General features: G+C 40.1%; 1 protein-coding gene across 1 annotated transcript in view; it reads right to left on the bottom strand.

The window, feature by feature from the left end:
• Nucleotides 1-13,307, bottom strand: part of LOC129100199 (dedicator of cytokinesis protein 3-like) — a 55,742-nt gene extending 42,435 nt beyond the window's left edge. Inside the window, 4 exon segments of the mRNA XM_054609772.1 lie at nucleotides 1,629-1,684; nucleotides 3,707-3,747; nucleotides 5,733-5,816; nucleotides 13,271-13,307. Coding sequence (XP_054465747.1) covers nucleotides 1,629-1,684; nucleotides 3,707-3,747; nucleotides 5,733-5,816; nucleotides 13,271-13,307 — 218 coding nt within the window.
• Nucleotides 13,308-17,339: the final 4,032 nt, after the last annotated feature.

The following is a 17,339-nucleotide window of genomic DNA, read 5'->3' as shown; positions in this document are numbered from 1 at the left end:
GGTAGCTCAACTGGAGGGGGTGGGGGTGGGGGGGGGGGGGTGACATGACAGTAAACTCCCAATCCACACCGAGCCACAGCTCCCAGTCTGCTGAGCTAACACCCACGAGTTCAGGCTGATAAAGAGCTCTGCTGCCTGTTATTGTCCTCGCCTTTATTCTGGCCTCTACAGCCATGGACGGCCATTGTGTCGGGAACTGTAGATGACCGCCGCTGTGTGTACATGTGTGTGAGAGAGAGAGTGTGTGTGCGTGTGTGTGTGTCAGCGGCTGGTATTTGTCTTGAAGATTAGATCGTCACAGATCATCATGTGCTGACATTTGATGAATCTGTATGAAACTCCCTGTTTAATGAGTGAAGGAGAGCTACTGACCCGCATAGACTAAACTAAATTGTCTCATCATCATTGCTCACATCATCCACCAATATGTCTCAATAAATACAGCGTTACATCTGTAAAGAGAAACCAATGCCGATGTTGTTGCGTATGCAATAAATCAACTCGCTTTTTTTTCTATATACGTCTACTTAATAATACATCAATTTAAATTCACAGATAATGTAATGTTTCCTGTAGATTTGCAAGTGTTCTTTTACTCTATTCGTGTCACTGCACATTTAAGTCCCGCCCACACCGGAGGGAAAAAACAATTCATCGCTCTCCATTGACTTTGTATTGTGTAAATGTGCCTCCTTTACACATTTGTCTGCTAGCAAACAACAGGAAAATGCCTTAAAAGCTGCTGAGTAGTGGTATTCACTACCAAGAGAGTAAAGAACCGAGAAATACCTTTTTATAAAATCGAAAGAATGAGGACACATGCAATAAGATGTGAGGAATTAGCATGAAGAACAGGAAAGCTGTGGGAGTGGATATGTGGGTAGTGTAGATACATCAAAAAAAATGTAATTATAAAAGTTGAACAAGTTCATCCCTTATTGACCCTTCGCTTGGTCTTATCCACAGTAGCAGACTGGCCAATTGCATAGCGTAGCAATTGCAACCAGGCGCCGACAACCACCCGCCTCTGCTCCATAGACTCTCATCCATTGTTTCAGATGTTCTTCATTGTTCAGGCTGGTTTAGTGGATTTGGAGCTCGTCATGGTTAAACATTGTGTAATAGTGATACTTGTTACCCGGAGATTGGAAGCAGATATAGGTTTCTAAAAAGTCCATTAGCACATCATTAACTATCGTTAGCACCCCTATGCTACGCTAGCAACTGAAGTTATACTGAATGTATACACGTGGTGCTTTTGCTTTTTAATGATTGTAACAGTGAATAAAGATCTACCCGGCTTTACAGGAACACTGATGTTCCCTAATTTCATTGTCTTCTGTTTCGTTCACCAGGTGATGTGATGGTTCACTTTTACACTGTGATCTGTAACTGTAAGCTTTTTAGATATCCTTCAAATACGTAGTGTAGACCCTTCTATCTGCTTCTCTCTGAAATCACTTTTTCGTTTCTCCCAATAAATGTGTTGATATAACTTTAGTGACAGTGTGGGCTCCATGGTAGCTCTGACAGCTTGACAGAGGAGCAGCAGGGGGCGGGGCTTAGCAAAGGGTCAATTATGATGCTGAGCAAGCTCAAATAAAAAAACACTTCATCATACAACTTACCCTCTGTTGGTCACTGTGGATTTCTTCAAGTGGACATAGCTGACTGGGAAAATACCCTGTGGACAGAGAGGAAGGAGCCGAGATGTTACCGAGTGTGACAGGATCACGTTCTTTACTCTGCCGCTACATGGAACCAAAATGTACAGTATTGTGTTGTGTTTGTGTTATGAGGTAAAAAAAAAAAAAAAAAAACCTAGACTGTCTTGAGTGGAGATTATACAATTCTGCTGGCGACACATATAATGTGTTGAAGAAAAATGCAAGATCACGCTTCCCTTTATACGTATTTTGACAATGTCTGCTTTGCTGTGCGCTGACATTTTCTCTGCCATGCAAAGGGAAGAAAGAAAAAAAAAGATACTGTTTGCAGACACTTCAGAGACGAGAGGCAGAGTAATGTGCAGGAGCCCTATTGTGGCTTGGCTTAGCGAGGGGAAAGGCCACGAGAGACCGGAGTGCTGCCAACTGCCACCCTTGCAGTTCATCTTTCTTATTCTAATCTGCCAGATGTGGAGAATTGGCCACAGTGAGCACAACTAATTCCTCTCAGCACAGAGAGAGAGAGAGAGAGAGAGTATGGGGGCGACTGAATGTGGGCAGCAGAGTACATAACAAAATGGAGGGGTGTTAGTAAGAACTGTAAATAGCTGATGAGAGTGGAGAAGGACAGCATGTAGCCACTAACACCTACACATACCAGGACTGGACAGCTTTTGTGCCTTCTTTAAAACATTACAGCAGCATCACATAACACTTCAGTTTTTTAACATTTCAGTTTGGACGTACGAAATAGCAAAGAATTACCTGCTCTCATGTTTATAATAATACGTCGGCTATTCATGTCTCTGATGAGACTACGGTGTGCATCGTGGATATGCAAACTCTCCACCATTGTGTGGTTTATTCTCCAGCTCTGCTACAGGTTATGGAGAAGGGAGTCTCTCATAAACAGTCTTTACTGAACAATCAATCCCATGGGAAGCAGATTTGTCAGTCGTATATAATAACCACTTACTGCAGTGCAGAGTATTGATCTCTGTCAGCGGTGATGGTGTTGTATCATTCGGAGTTCTGCACCTATGGTTTTTTATTCTTACTGAGCAGGATGTGTCATAATGATGCTGCATGCATGCATGCATGACTGTTAAGTAAGAGATTTGGATTCAATCTCCCCCATCCTTTCCTCCATCTTAACTTTCACTCTGCCTTTATCAAAGATCTAACAAGTGTGTGCTGCATCTCTCCTGCAGAAGTCACTGAAAAGACAATCTCTTCAATGTTATGGATTAGAACTACATTGTTATTTTATCTTTTTAGAAACAGCATTTTTGGGTAAAAAAATTGACTGGTTTTCAAATCACTAATTGCACCATCTGCTGGCTGAAAGGAAAACAAAATGTGGATTTTCTAAAGATTTCTGCACAGGAGAGAAACTGCACAATGGTGAAACAACACATAGTCAGATTGGTGGGTTGAGGATGCGCTGATAAGGAAAGATCATAAGTTGATCTTTTCTTGTTATTTAATTTCCCTGTAGTTTTTTTTTGTCACTATTTGTGAATAGCATGTTGAAGCTGGCACATTAACACACTACATGTTTTGCTTTTTGCTATGAAGTCAAAACAATTTGGTTAAAACTGTATTTTTATGAAAGCACATCTGGAAAATACAGGTCAGGAGATTTCTATTTTTGTCAAATCAAAGCTCTATTCAATAAATTAATCAGTCAATAAGCTCTTTGTTGTCTAGACAGAGTTATTTCTGGGATGAGCATCTTTCACATCACATTATCATTCACAAATATGTATGGACTCTGATAAAACCTTCCTGTGGAGAACAGTTTGTATTACAAGGCAACCAGTTTTACAGATGTTTTGGTGACTCTTCATAATAAAATCTTGGTTTCAATTTATTATTTATTAAATACTGTTTGCCCAGAGGTTTTTTATTTACAATCCAAATAGTTTTAATCTAGTGAAGTGCTTTAATCAATCCCAATTCATTAAAATGCTAAATATTGTAGACAGCAGGACCCAACACAATGTCAAACCAGAATTTGTGTATGCTGTTATAATTACCTTGATAGAAGGCTTCTTGGTAGAAAAGCCTCTGTACCATCCTAAAGGAAGAGCAAAGTACACATCAGAAAACTTCACGATGACAAATGAGAGTGTATACAACATGTGCCATTACATAATATTGCTTAAGTACTTGGTTTCATGATACAAGAGGTTGGTGGAGTGCTGCAGCCTAGTTTAGTTTTTTTCCACCACAAATCAAATTAAACAGTTACTGTAAATGTCAGTGTCAATGTCATTCTCTGCTGTTAAAACGTTGCCTTTAACACAAAAGCTAACATGATTTAGAAATATATATATATATATACATATATTTGACAATCATTAGCAAAACATGCCTTTCTTAAATGAGGCTGTGGACACTTCTTAGTCAGTCAGCGTGAACTTATTAGCCACAGACTAACACACAGATAGAGGCAGCTCTAAGTTAGCCGAGGTTCCGTAAAATAACCTTGCAGTTAGCTCGGCTACATCACCAGTATGATGGATTAAAAATACAAAAAGGAGGGGCTGAGAAAAGTAATGGGATTAAATTTCAACAAATGTTAGATAAAAATGAGCTCAGTATGTTTGAACTATTGGTATTTATCAGAGTTAACAGGCTTTTTTTGGTTCAGCCTGAATCTGTGCCATCCATTGTACTCTAGAGCGATTTTACAAATACTGTGTACATGAGTCAAAGTCCCACCAGACAACCAACCCCACATACTAAAATTATATAATTAACAGATTTTTTTGTAATTTATTCATTGAGTAAGCTCCAGTGATCCTTTCTCTACGTTTTATTTAACACTAAGTGGCAGAAGTCTTTCTAGGAAATTAATCTGGAAAATCGACAACTGCTTTTAAACTGAACTAGACTCTAACTAAAATGTGTTTCAGAACATTGCCTCTATTTTACCTTTAATTATTCCATCATACATAGTTCTTGACAGGAATTTATATACATATTATGATTATAATTGTTCAAATCCAGATTAAATGGAAAAATGCCTGTGAAACTATTTACCAAATATAATACATTAATTTCTACGTATTTCTATATTAAATCCAATCATCTTTTCTTCCTGTGAAACAAAATAGGACGTGTGCTTACATATATCAACCCATTTAAACCAATAATGTCATGACATCCATCAATCAATATGTAACTTTTAGCGACAAAGGAAGTGTATGTTGAGCCAGGAGGTAAGCATCACTGGTTCCCACCACATTGGGTTTTGGATTATTGCAGAAAATAATCTCTGTGACAAACATACTTAAAAGTTTTGTTCAGTAAGATATTCTTCACAAATGAACACTACTTTTAGGATTTTTGAAGTGTGAATGCTATCTGCATTAGGAAAAGGCTAACGTTAGCTATAAAGGAACTACACCAAGCTCACGCAACCGTGTGATAACATTTGTTGTCTCATTTAGCCGCTTGTCAGCAGGGATATTTCATAACAAATTTATATCATATAACATAACTTCATAATCTCTTAAATTTGTGTTAACCACAGGCCTTATTTCAGGCATCTAAGTGCAAAACTTCTGACTCATTCCCTGGTGCAGCACTCTATTGTACGCCACTTAAATATTTCCGTTTTATTGGGGATGATCACATTAGAGAAGATCAAGACACTCTAACTCCCATTCAGACTTTAAAGTATAATTTCCCAACATAAAAGTTGAGATGCGGTTTCAAAGCCCTCTCCATGTTGCTAGGAATAAAGTTCTGGTGGACAAGTTCTGGTTGGACAAATACAGAATTCTTTATTAATTTATTTGTCCTTAAAGTTGTCAAATATAAATACTATTCGACTTTTTACCTGCAGAATGTAGATTACCCCCAATATAGCTAAAAAAACAAACAAATTCCCTGATAAATCACTGAGGAGGACGTTGAAGTCCCTGGGTGAAAATGGCCGCCACACAACAGTTACATACCTGATATCTTTCTGCAGAACATTTACAATCAAACACAATAACCGTGCATCAGTTTATGATAAGTATGCATTGCCAAAGGAGATCGAATCGCTTTTACCTTCACTCTTCTCCAGAATCTGCACAGTTTCCCCGATCTCCAGCACCAGGGCCTGGCATATTGATGATCGGAAGTTGCAGATCACTGTGCAGAAAAAAAAAAGACAAAAACAATCATGAGACAAAAATATTTGACCTTATAGTAGTTGACTATCAAGAATAAAAAAAGATAATCCATGCATGGTTTGATCTATGTGACCTCTGATTAAGCAACATCCCTCCCCTCCCACTGTTGTGCCTCCACACAGCTGGTGTTTTGGGGTTTCAATAAGCTGTTTAATACATCTGAACACGGTGTCACACAGGAACCACTGCTTAGCAAACTGTAAACAAGCTCCCACCCTGAAGTGGGTAGTCATTTTAATAGGCAATTAATTCTTTAAGCGGCCTATTTTTTTTGTGCAGTGTGAAGTTAATTGAACTGTCTCCCAAAATAGAGCCCACACAAACTGCTTAGTAGTAAACGCTGCTTTATCATAAGTTGGTATTAGCATAAATCTTCCATGCCTACTACTTTTTGCAGTGCAGTCTTTGACCATACATATAAAAAAATATGATTAAAAGCATGATTATTCCTTTAGGGATTGATGCCACAGGAAAAAGGCCTTCACAATAGCACTGCCTCTGTTCATCTATGTAACACAAACGCCTCAGCGAAGACAAACTTGTTTAATGATGACAGGGCTCCACTGATGATTAAAAAAAAAAAACCTACAAATGGTGGCCCTTCAAGGAGAGTTTGGTGTGAATCATTATGCTAATGAACTAGCCAGGGGACCCAGTGAGGGGGAGGAGGAGGAGGAGGAGGAGGAGGAGGAGGGGCTCGGGCTCGGCTCCGTTGCCTGGTTGAGGGTAAACGAGTGCTCGGTTTCCTGCGCTCGGGTAACTATGGCAACAGATGATCTACAAAACTGGAGGGGCTTTCTTCACTGTAACTGCTGCGGGGATCTGGGCATTTAAAAAAAAATAAATGGCAAAGCTTATTGGATGCTGCATGGCACTCGTGTTCAAGTCAAGCGTATTGGGCATGTATTAGAGTCGGAGAGACCGATCGACATTAAAGAGCCTCCTTGTCACCTTTCTTTTTTTTTTTTTTTCCAGTCTGCCTCGGGGTGTCCTTTTTCCAGCCGGGGCTAAGTATTTCCCTATTTGAGAGTGCTATTCTTTAATGGCCTCTATTTCATTTGAATTGCAAAAAAACCTGCACTCACACCGTTTGAAAGACTCTCTAGCGGAGGCCACGTCAGAACGAGATGAGCTTGTCATGCTTTCCAGAGAGAGATGGGCGCATCAAGCAGGCTCATATTTTCATAGTCCACCCTCACAAAAAAAAAAAAAAAAAAAAAAACTCAGAGCTGTGTAAACACTCTTTCATTGTGCCTAAAAGCTTTCGGCATTTGCATATCCACACATACACACACACACACCTAAACACAAAAACAACACACAACAAAATTCATCTTTCTACTTCAACATGTTGAACGTAGGATGTTGGAAGGGCTGACGGGACAGGCAGTGGAAAATGTTGGCAAAAGCAAACACTTGTACTTAGCAACGGTGTATCAGTACAGACTGTCCCTCTATTTAGTTGCATTCAGAGTCCACATGGCATCTTATGGACGCCGTTGTGTAACCAGTAACTCACTGGGAGGAATTATGGGGCTCGAGCACAGGAGGAGGCTCCTTCTGTGCGCCGCTTTTCTCTCACCTCACCACACTTCCATTGTTCCATGTGCGACAAATATATATATGTTTACTCATCCATAACTCAGACACCAACTGCATTCATTTATTATCAAGTTTTGGGGCGCAAGACTGCTTTTTTAATAGTGCTTGTAATACATAATTGAAACCAAAAAATTAGAAGAATTGTTTTAATCAATAAAAATACAATATTTTATTTCCCTATCATTTGAATGATGTGTTTTTATGAAGAAAAAAACACTTTGAATTACTATAACAAAGGAAAAGGATGACATTTAGAAAATGTGATGGTTTACTGACTTAAGTGCGGTTGAACTGATTTTTGGGACGGTGGCAAAAATAATAAAATAATCTGGAGCCTTATAGATCAGCTGCTATAATAAAACATATAAATGGAAACTATAGCTACCAATATGGATCCTCAATTATCATCAATTAGTATAAATTGGCAAAAGGAACGTGATCAGGGATCTCTTAAAGTTACTGTATATTTGCTCCCTTTTTTCTTTTGTTTTAATCCGACCTGTGATCCGATCCACTCATTTTGAAGAATGTTTCATTTGTTTGAGGTTTTGTAGGTTAAAGCCAATCCATGTTTCACAACATTTCATTATGAAGTGCAAGTGAATACAGCACAGGGCAAGAACCTGAATTCATCGAAGGTCTGAGAAGCTACAGCTCCTACAGCCGAGGAAGAAGTTCCCCAAAAGTGGGATTTCTTGAGTAATCTGGTTGTGACATTTTGCAGTTTAAAGCAAAGTGAGGATGTTGATGGCAGCAAAGAGGTGAAAAGCCTTTTCAGATATAATTATAAACCTTACAAAAGCATAAAGACCAAAAGCAAGTTACTTTTAAAAGAAATACATTTAAATAAATAACAGAACTACAACTTAAAGCCACACAGGTTTCATCACAAAGTAAAAAAGTATGGTTATGTTAAATTCTTTGGATTTAAAAAACTAAACAGATCTATAGCAAAAGAGTAGATATTTACTCTGTGTTTTCAACAGGCAAAATATATTCTCAAAGCACAAAATATTCTCTATTTTCTGTTCTGAATTCTTCTTCAGATATCCACCAAACATTTTTAAAGTCTCTTAGGAATCTAGTTTTCTGTGTCGGCGTGAAGTGAGAACAGACGCTGGAGTTAGTTTGTCCATAAACGCACATAATAACCACCATCACCAGCTCCTGTAGGACAAACGTAACATTCCTAGAATTTAATTATGCAGAAGTTATGACATTCAAGCCATGACATTAACACAATATATCACTGTAGTCTATCATTGGAGGAAAATCACCTGGTGAGTTTGAGGCATCAAGGTTTAAAATAAGATTTAGACTCAGGAGACCGGAGATAAAACGGTACATAAATGTAAAAATACATTTTAAAATCATCGAAGAGGCATCAATTCGCTAATTCGCTTGCTCTCACACAGTGTTTTAGTGGGAAAAAAAACGTAATAGGGAGCCGAGTGAACACTAAAAACCTCCAACTCAACCTTGTTGATTGAATCCTGCAGTAAAAAATATAAATGGTGATGATTGCAAGAAGAACTGTGGCGACTCCGAGCCCTCCGATGTGTTAAAACAGAGAGTTGTAGCTCCACAAACACATGGGGCCTAATGTGTTGAAAGGTTTGTTAGCAAAGTGTATTTCTTTATAAAGATTAAATTACTTTGTCTTTGCTGTGTTCCAAAAACCACTGATAGAATTAGCACATATGTCCAGAGAAAGACAGTCTAAGGTATTTAGAGACGATCTATTGACGGTGACCTTTGACCTATTTCCCCTGTCTACCCTTCACTTTCCTGTTTCCTGTCATTCTCTGTCATTTTATAGTCAGGCCAAACCCAATTAGAAAGCTATCATTCGTTACAAACAACATTTACCACAGATGAAGTGACACAAGTATCACCTTCCAGTGTAAATATCATAACATGCTGCCATGTCTTGAGGAATGTTTTTCCCCTATATGTAATACAGTGAAGCTTAACACATGGCCTGGTGACCTTGTAATTGAGTCAGTGAGAGTCACAGAGAGCACCTAACTGCACAACGGCTCACAGGGGATACATATTCTGCAGAGAGAGGGGAGATGTCGTCAAAAAACCTGCCAGTACAACAGTAAACACTGTCATGGATTATGAATTATCTGTTATTTGCTCCTCTGTACTGGGAAACGTTGTATTAAAGAGGACACTGCGCTCCTCCAAACTGCAGCACTGATATTTCCTTTTGGGTTTCTTCCGTCCCTTTTGTTCCAGTCTAAATCGTGACTGGTGTACAACTGGAGCAGAGCTGCTTGCTTACTGAGTGAATCCTTTAAAACCCCGCTTCCAGTAATGCAATGTGAGCACGAGGACCACGAAGGTCCTGCTTGAGTAGTCCTGTCCCAGATCCAGCCAAGTTCAAAAAAAAAAAAAAAAAAAAAAAAAAAAGAAAGAATTCACACAAACGGTCTCCGGGCTTCGCCCACTGAGTCATGTTGCTCGGCACGACTCGAATGCACACTCACTTACTCTGACACATTACTGCGCTGAAGTCCTGCTAACGTAGGGATTCCTGCCGGAGAGGGTACAGGAGCATTTTACCAAATCTGATCCAAAATCAGCGTCACAGGAAATGTAGGCACGCTAACCGGCTGCAGGAGTCCGTGTAGCAGCGAGATGAGGCTCTTATCATAAAACACTTTTAAAAGGACCATGTACACAACTATAAAAAGTGTATTTACAGTGCTGATGTGCAGTTAAGCTACAGTACCAAGGAACTGTGTGATCCAAAGCCCGTTATGAATCCAAGAAGTGCTCACCAAAATGAGGCTGAGCAACTTTTCTACTAAATATCATGGCTAAAACCCACAGAGAAATGCTACTTTCTGCTACATTAATCTCTGTAATCCCACTCTGAGTTGAACATTAGCTCTATCTTCTGCTCTGTCGTGAACACGTTTGATCCTCTGAGCCGTCCAGTTCAGATAACGGTGGCCAAGCCTGCTTGATTATTACTCATGTGCTGCTAAAGACACACACAAAAAGAAATCCTGGCAGAATATGTGGTCACTGCTCCACAGGAGAGGTTGAGACAGAAATGCGATTCCTTCTAAAATGTAAAACAGTCAATGGATTAAGGAACATTTTATTTTTGGCAAATTCTACACTGTAATCCCAGATTTCAAAGATTTTAATAACCTCTAATGCATATCCTCTAATGTGTATCCACATGCCACAACCTGAGGGTTATTATATAACAATTGTAATGTTTTGTTAGTTTTCATATCATTTTATGGTGTATTTTCTATTTTTAATGCTTTGGCTACAGTTTATTTTAAAAATTCCAAACCAACAAATCCAGATTTAATTTAAAAATATATATAAGTTTTCGTCTGGACCGCGTCCTGTGGCCAAAAATAAATAATATAAAGCTGACTTTATGATTCATTCCACTCATGTGGGCAGGTGCGGGCTTACAGTCGGAGCTCTCTCTAACAAAAGTGCAGAGAAATGATTTGCTTATATGAGACAAATCCATCAGTGACTCATTTTCAAATCAGAGAAATCCCAAGAAGACTAAACTGAGGATTTATTTCATGGTTGTAATTTTGACAATTCATTGCAACTTAATAACTTAAATTCAAGATATTAACAATTTATATCACAAGGAGCTCATATTTCGTGTTTTACTGCAAAGCGAGCGTTTCCATTTGGGTATTTTATTACATTTTACAGACTAATTATTAAACGAGGACCAAAAACCAGTAATAAGAGATTAGTTGGTGATTAAAATGATTATCTGTTGCAGTTCCAGGGAGGAAAAGAGCCGAGCCGCCTTCCAACCCAGGCCTCTGCTGCCACTCCACATGTGATTTACAAACTAATATTACTTCCTGCATAAACAAACACAGTAATGAATAGGCAGCGATTCTAAGAAAAGGCATTAACGTTTCATGAGGTGGTCTCCAACTGCTTTCCCTTTTGTTTAGACGGAGCCCATTAAGACAACACGGAGAGAAGAGGGAGAAGGCCCGGCTGTCACACACACACACACACACACACACACACACACACACACACACACACACACACACACACACACACACACACACACACACACACACACACACACACACACACACACACACACACATCGCAGTTTCATATCGGTGAGAGGTGCAATTTACAGGCAGAAATAAGCAAAGAAAGATGGGGAAATAATGTGCAAAATGGTGCCACTGTGACAACACAGATGGGCTTCATCCACAGTGAAATGTTGAACCCATGTCAACACCTTATATGAGGCGAGGAGAGAGAGAGAGAGAGAGAGAGAGAGAGAGAGAGAGAGAGAGAGAGAGAAGGGGGAGGGGGGGTAAATTGTACCAGAGTAACACGGGCTGCTTTACCAAGGGTACAGTACGTTCTGGTTCTGTGTAGGTGCACGGCGGCTCTGCTACCCCGCATTTCAGCACCGCGGACAGCGCCAGGTTGACTGGATGATGCGGAGGCTGCACCGACACACACACACACACACACACACACACACACACACACACACACACACACACACACACACACACACACACACACACACACACACACACACACACACAGACAAAACACTACCTTCCTCCACTGTTAAAAACCCCTGCAGTGGCTCTGTGAGGGATGCATGGAGGATGAAGAACACATTCCATAATGTTGCTGCAAAGCCAGGAGGAGAGCTGAGCTGATGCTCTGGAGGACCATCCTCTCATCCTGCAGTGTTTATGAAACCATCATGGCAGATTGTAATGCCTCCAAATAAAGTGTTTAAGTGTGTGTGTGTGTGTGTGTGTGTGTGTGTGTGTGTGTGTGTGTGTGTGTGTGTGTGTGTGTGTGTGTGTGTGTGTGTGTGAAAGCTGTGGAGCATCTGGACATGACTCACTGCCCTGATGAAACCCCCCTAATAGGAGCATCATAGTTTGTGTCGTGGCTGTGTGTTCAGTTTTTAATAACAGAATTATCTTCTTCTTTTTTGTTGTTGTTGTTGTTGTTGACTTATTAGACTTCAAACAGCTCGCTTTGACATTTCTTTTTACCTACATAATAGGATTATCTGAGTTATGAAATACTCATAATTGCACTTACACCACCTCTTCCTCTGGGGGAGGTGGGGGTCAAAGTGCAAACGTGCAGAGAGAGAATGTAGTGCAGTACACCCCCACCCCTGTTTTTGCAGCATTAGGGCAGTTTTCCCATCTACAGGTAGACTCCAGCTTCACTCCAGCCTACACCTGTTGGAGGGGGGACGCAGTCACGATGCCCCCTCGTGGTTTCAACACGAATGGTTCTTTTTATTTTTTCCCTCCCTCTCTCTCTCTCTCTCTCTCTCTCTCTCTCACCCCCCCTTTCAGATATGCTACTAAAAAGAAAAAAGGGCTAGAATGCCACATTGACGCATTTTTTTTTTTTTTTTTTTTTTACTAAAACACACAACTACAGAGTGATGGAGCCAGATATAAAGCACCGCCCGCGGCTGTGTACAGACTGCGATAGCATCTCTAAGGTGGTGTATCATCCCACGCAATTTCCCCCCTTTCTATGCAGTCCCTGCCCGTGTATCTCAGCCATTAGAAGTGTATGTGTGGGTTTTTTTTTATTTCTCATAAGGTGTAATAACATAATAACAGAAAACACACACACACACACACAGCCTATGCGGGTGTCGATGAGAAAATTGGGTGTTTCTGGTGCAAAAATTCCCATTATAATGCTTTATGATTGAAGTCAATTAAAAAAAAAACACACACTAGAAAGCAAACGTTGATATAATGAGAATAAAAGGCGCAGTTGACTCACCAACTCCGATTTTCTCCTCTTCTGTTGGTATCCACATATTTGGTTATTTCCCCTCCGGTAGAGCAAGAAGCCACATTATGTCGATATCGTGAGATGATGCTGCTGCTGGGAAGAAAAAAAAAAATGGGAGCTGAAGGCTACAAATTCTCCTGGCTGCTGGAAAACGAGACTACATGTCTGGACCGGAGTCAGGATCCTGGTGTGTGTTTGCAGTGAGGAGAGAGGAGGCAAGGAAGCAAGGGAGGACCATGAAAGCCTGGATATCTCCTCTCTAGTATGTCCCCGGTGTGTCTCCAGTCTGATGCAGTCTCCGTGTCCACCTCATAACGCACACACACACACACACACGCACGCAAAAGCGGGGGGACGCACGCAAGCACGCACAGGGGTGAGTGGTTTTTTTTTGTCTCCAAACAAAAAAAAAAAAAAATATGTGTTATTGCAGAAGTGCAACCAGGATGTGTGTTCATTTATTTTTTTTTTTTTTTATTGTTTTTTTTTTTTTTGAACTCTTATTTCTGCTCCAGCCAATAGGGGCTGCAGCGCGTCCTGCTGATCCGACACAAGAGGCTGCTCAGCCGGCGTGGACGGGCTCCATCGCTCGGTAATTAGGAGGTAATAAGGGTCGAGATGTGGCTCTGTGGTCCGAGCTGGAGAGAGAACCCCCCCATGAGGAGAAAAAATACAAAAACCTGCAATATACCATAAGCTGCGCCATCTTTCAGGCCATCACATGACTCGATTTTGTCAACACCAATGTGTCAGGAGTCTGCAAATATATATATATATATATGCATATATATGCTCTCTCTCTCTCTCTCTCTCTCTCTCTCCATCCATCCATCACACACACACACTGCGTTTTCTGGTGTTAAGGATCAGAGCTGACCATGTGGGGGAAGCACCTCCTGGTTGAGTCATTTAAAAATAAAAAATAATAATAATAATAATAATAAATAAAGAAGCAGACCCAGGACCGGCGGTGCTTTGTCATAGTGCAGTCATGCTCCACACGGAGGAGACGCAACTATAACTCCTAAAAGGCCAATAAACCCCACCTCCTCCTCCTCCTCCTCCTCCTCCTCCTCCTCCTCCTCCTCCTCCTCTTTGGATTTGATGAAACTGTGGGTTTCCCATTAAGGCTGCATTTTTTTTTTTTTTTTTTATTAGATGCCATTCACATGAAATAAATGATGTAATCTTAAATTGTCGCCATTTATTCCACTTCGTTTTGTAGATTTAAATGTGGGCGTGACGTCACTTTGGACTTGGAGTTGCTCATCCAACAGCAGGTTGGATTTTCTTCTTGAGTTCAATCTGTTGATGTGACTGATTTAATATCAAGTGTACCTGGAATTGAGTATTTGTATATATTTTTATATATATATTTGATTTATTGCTCACTTTTTCTGTATTTTTTTGCAGTTTTTAAAGCCTCCATCATGCTGGGAATAAACATTCTAGTGGGGAAGTCATAATTAGCTGGTTCAACATTGACTTATTCATCTTTTTATGGCTTAAAAAAACTGTATCATGACTAGAAAACACAAAATAAAATGCTTTCCTATAGGCTGATTGATTTGAATATTAATGCCGTTAATGTGATGGAGAATTCAGTAGTTTTTTTATGTGACCACTGGTTTATCGTTAAGTGACTCACTGCTGTTTAAACAGTCTGCGGGGTGATGATCAACACAATGTACATCACTTTGATGTGACGCGTTAAACCTGTGGAGTTAAGAGTCATCACTATCACATCCATAAAACCTTCCAGTGGTTTCAGTTTACGTCAGAGAGCATCGCCAGTAAACGCAGCCTCACATTTCCGGGAACATTATTAATGTTTTGCATTGAAAATGTTCCTCCGTCTCACCAAGACCTTGATCTGCACATTTAAACACCAGCCTGCTGAGTGAAGAGAGCATACCTTCAGAGATGATGCTTTCAAACCAGGTGAATATATAGTTTTAATCTTAAAAAATCTTTGTCACATCTTTTCCTGTGTGGACAAGGCATTCAGGAGCAGAAAAAATAGAGCCATTTGTTGAATATTGAGCGTCCAGTGACTTTGATGTAGTGTGGGAGGGAGGGCAGTATTCAGGGAGGGTAATTTCTCTCCATCATAGCGGCGCTGTGACTGACTCCCATCTGTCTATTACTTCAAGTGGAACACTGTGGGCGGTGTTCCAATCACATACATAAAGCTGGAGGAGTGTGGGGCGTTTTTTTGGTAAGCTAAATATGCATCCCAGCTAATAAACATTTGAGGGATGACAAAAAAAAAAAAAAAAAAAAAAAAAAAAAAAAAAGATGCAACATGGTGAATTATAAGCTTCCATTGTTCTTGTACTGGAAACACAGAGACATGTTAGACAGAGGACATTTTAAAACATAAAAGATCTTAAAAGTGCACTTTTTTTTTGTTTTCTGACAGTATTTTGTACTTGAGAAGAGCAGTGGCTACATTTAGCTCTGCTGCAGCAGCACTGCACACAGGAGTTGCCTCATACAGTGAGAGCTGCTATCTGTTTCAACACTCCCAAAGCTAGCAGGCAATAAGAGGCAGCCGAGGAGGCAATAAGAAGAGCGTCCCCCCCGACTCATCCATCACACAAACATTCTTATTTCTTTAAACGGCTCGGGATCGTATGTTTCATGCACTCTGTGCTCCTTTTATGAAATAACTACCGACTGCACACATGGAGGCACACGAGACAACTCGCACTTCATTTAGAAAAAACATTTTGCTCCTTTTTAATGTGGTTTTGGTGAGCATTTTAATGAGTTCTATTATTAACTGAGAGGGAGGCCACTGGAACAAAATTGTGGTGAATCCCTGCACGCACAACATTATGCATCTAAACACTTAATGATGAATTATTCACGTGCAAGTAATGTATAGCATAACGAATATATGATTAAAATGTAGATATAAATGTAAATGCAGGTGTTTTCATATTTCATGCATCGTGCTAAGAAGCAGCCAGGAAAACTGATCACATCTCTGTGGACATGATTTACAAAAGCTAACGTTACTGATACATAGATTGTGATTTGGGTCTCGATGTTGAGGAACATACATCATCATGTTCCTCAACATCATGAGGTGGATCTGTTTTGCAAGAGAGACCCGAGTACGGCAGGAAAAAAAATCAAAAATCAAACAAAGATAAGACACACAGAGCAAAACACAGACAGTCACATCCAAACAGCATCAAATAAAAAAGCGTCCAATTGGACCAGACTTTCAAATGGTAAACTGCTTTGTAATCCATTCTGCTTGTATGGTGCCAAGTACTGAAAGGCAGATCCAGTTCAGTATTTACTCGAGCCGTATCAAGAATTAGCCGGTCCCTTTGGTTCAGATGAACATTAGTTTTCAATTAGTGAGGAGATGTGATATAGTCAGGCAGCTTTATCAGGATACATGTACAAACAGTGATGGTGGTGTAGTTCTCTTCTTGTTACTGGTGAGGCGGACACAGCAATGTCTCCATAGTCGAGCACAGACATGACGGTCGACAAAGAGAGGAAAACACACTTTATTCCGATATAAGAAACACACTTTTAATCTTCAGATTATGTGCAAGCTGTTCCACATGAGGTTTAAAAATAAGACAGATCAAATTCCCAAATACGTCTATTTCAGTGAAAGTTTGAGGCTATGCAGAGATGTCTGAGGAACGTTTGACATGGCCTGATTTGGAGAGGAGACGCGTATAAAATTGCATCATCTACATAGAAGGGGATATTATACGTCTGAGCTGAAATAATAATATATGTAGATAGCACATAATGATAAGCACGAAATCTAATGGTAACACTTTGGTTATTAAGAGGGAGGTCCTTTAACCACAAGTCTGACGGTTCGACCCCTCTACCTCCTCCTCACTCCTCCTGCCCGTCTGTCAAAGTGTCCTTGAGCAAGACATTGAACCCGAAAGTTGCTCCTAAATGCTTAGAATGGGTTTAATGCTACGCTGTGCTGTTTATGTGAAGGTAAGGTAAAGATCCACCGTGTTCTGTCAAACCAAAAGTTCACTACAGGTCAAAATATTTACTGAAAGGT

The sequence above is a fragment of the Anoplopoma fimbria genome, chromosome 12 (assembly GCF_027596085.1).
Source record: "Anoplopoma fimbria isolate UVic2021 breed Golden Eagle Sablefish chromosome 12, Afim_UVic_2022, whole genome shotgun sequence".
Taxonomy (NCBI): Eukaryota; Metazoa; Chordata; class Actinopteri; order Perciformes; family Anoplopomatidae; genus Anoplopoma; species Anoplopoma fimbria.
Note: the sequence above shows the minus strand (reverse complement) of the source record. Positions and strands in the feature narration are given on the sequence as shown.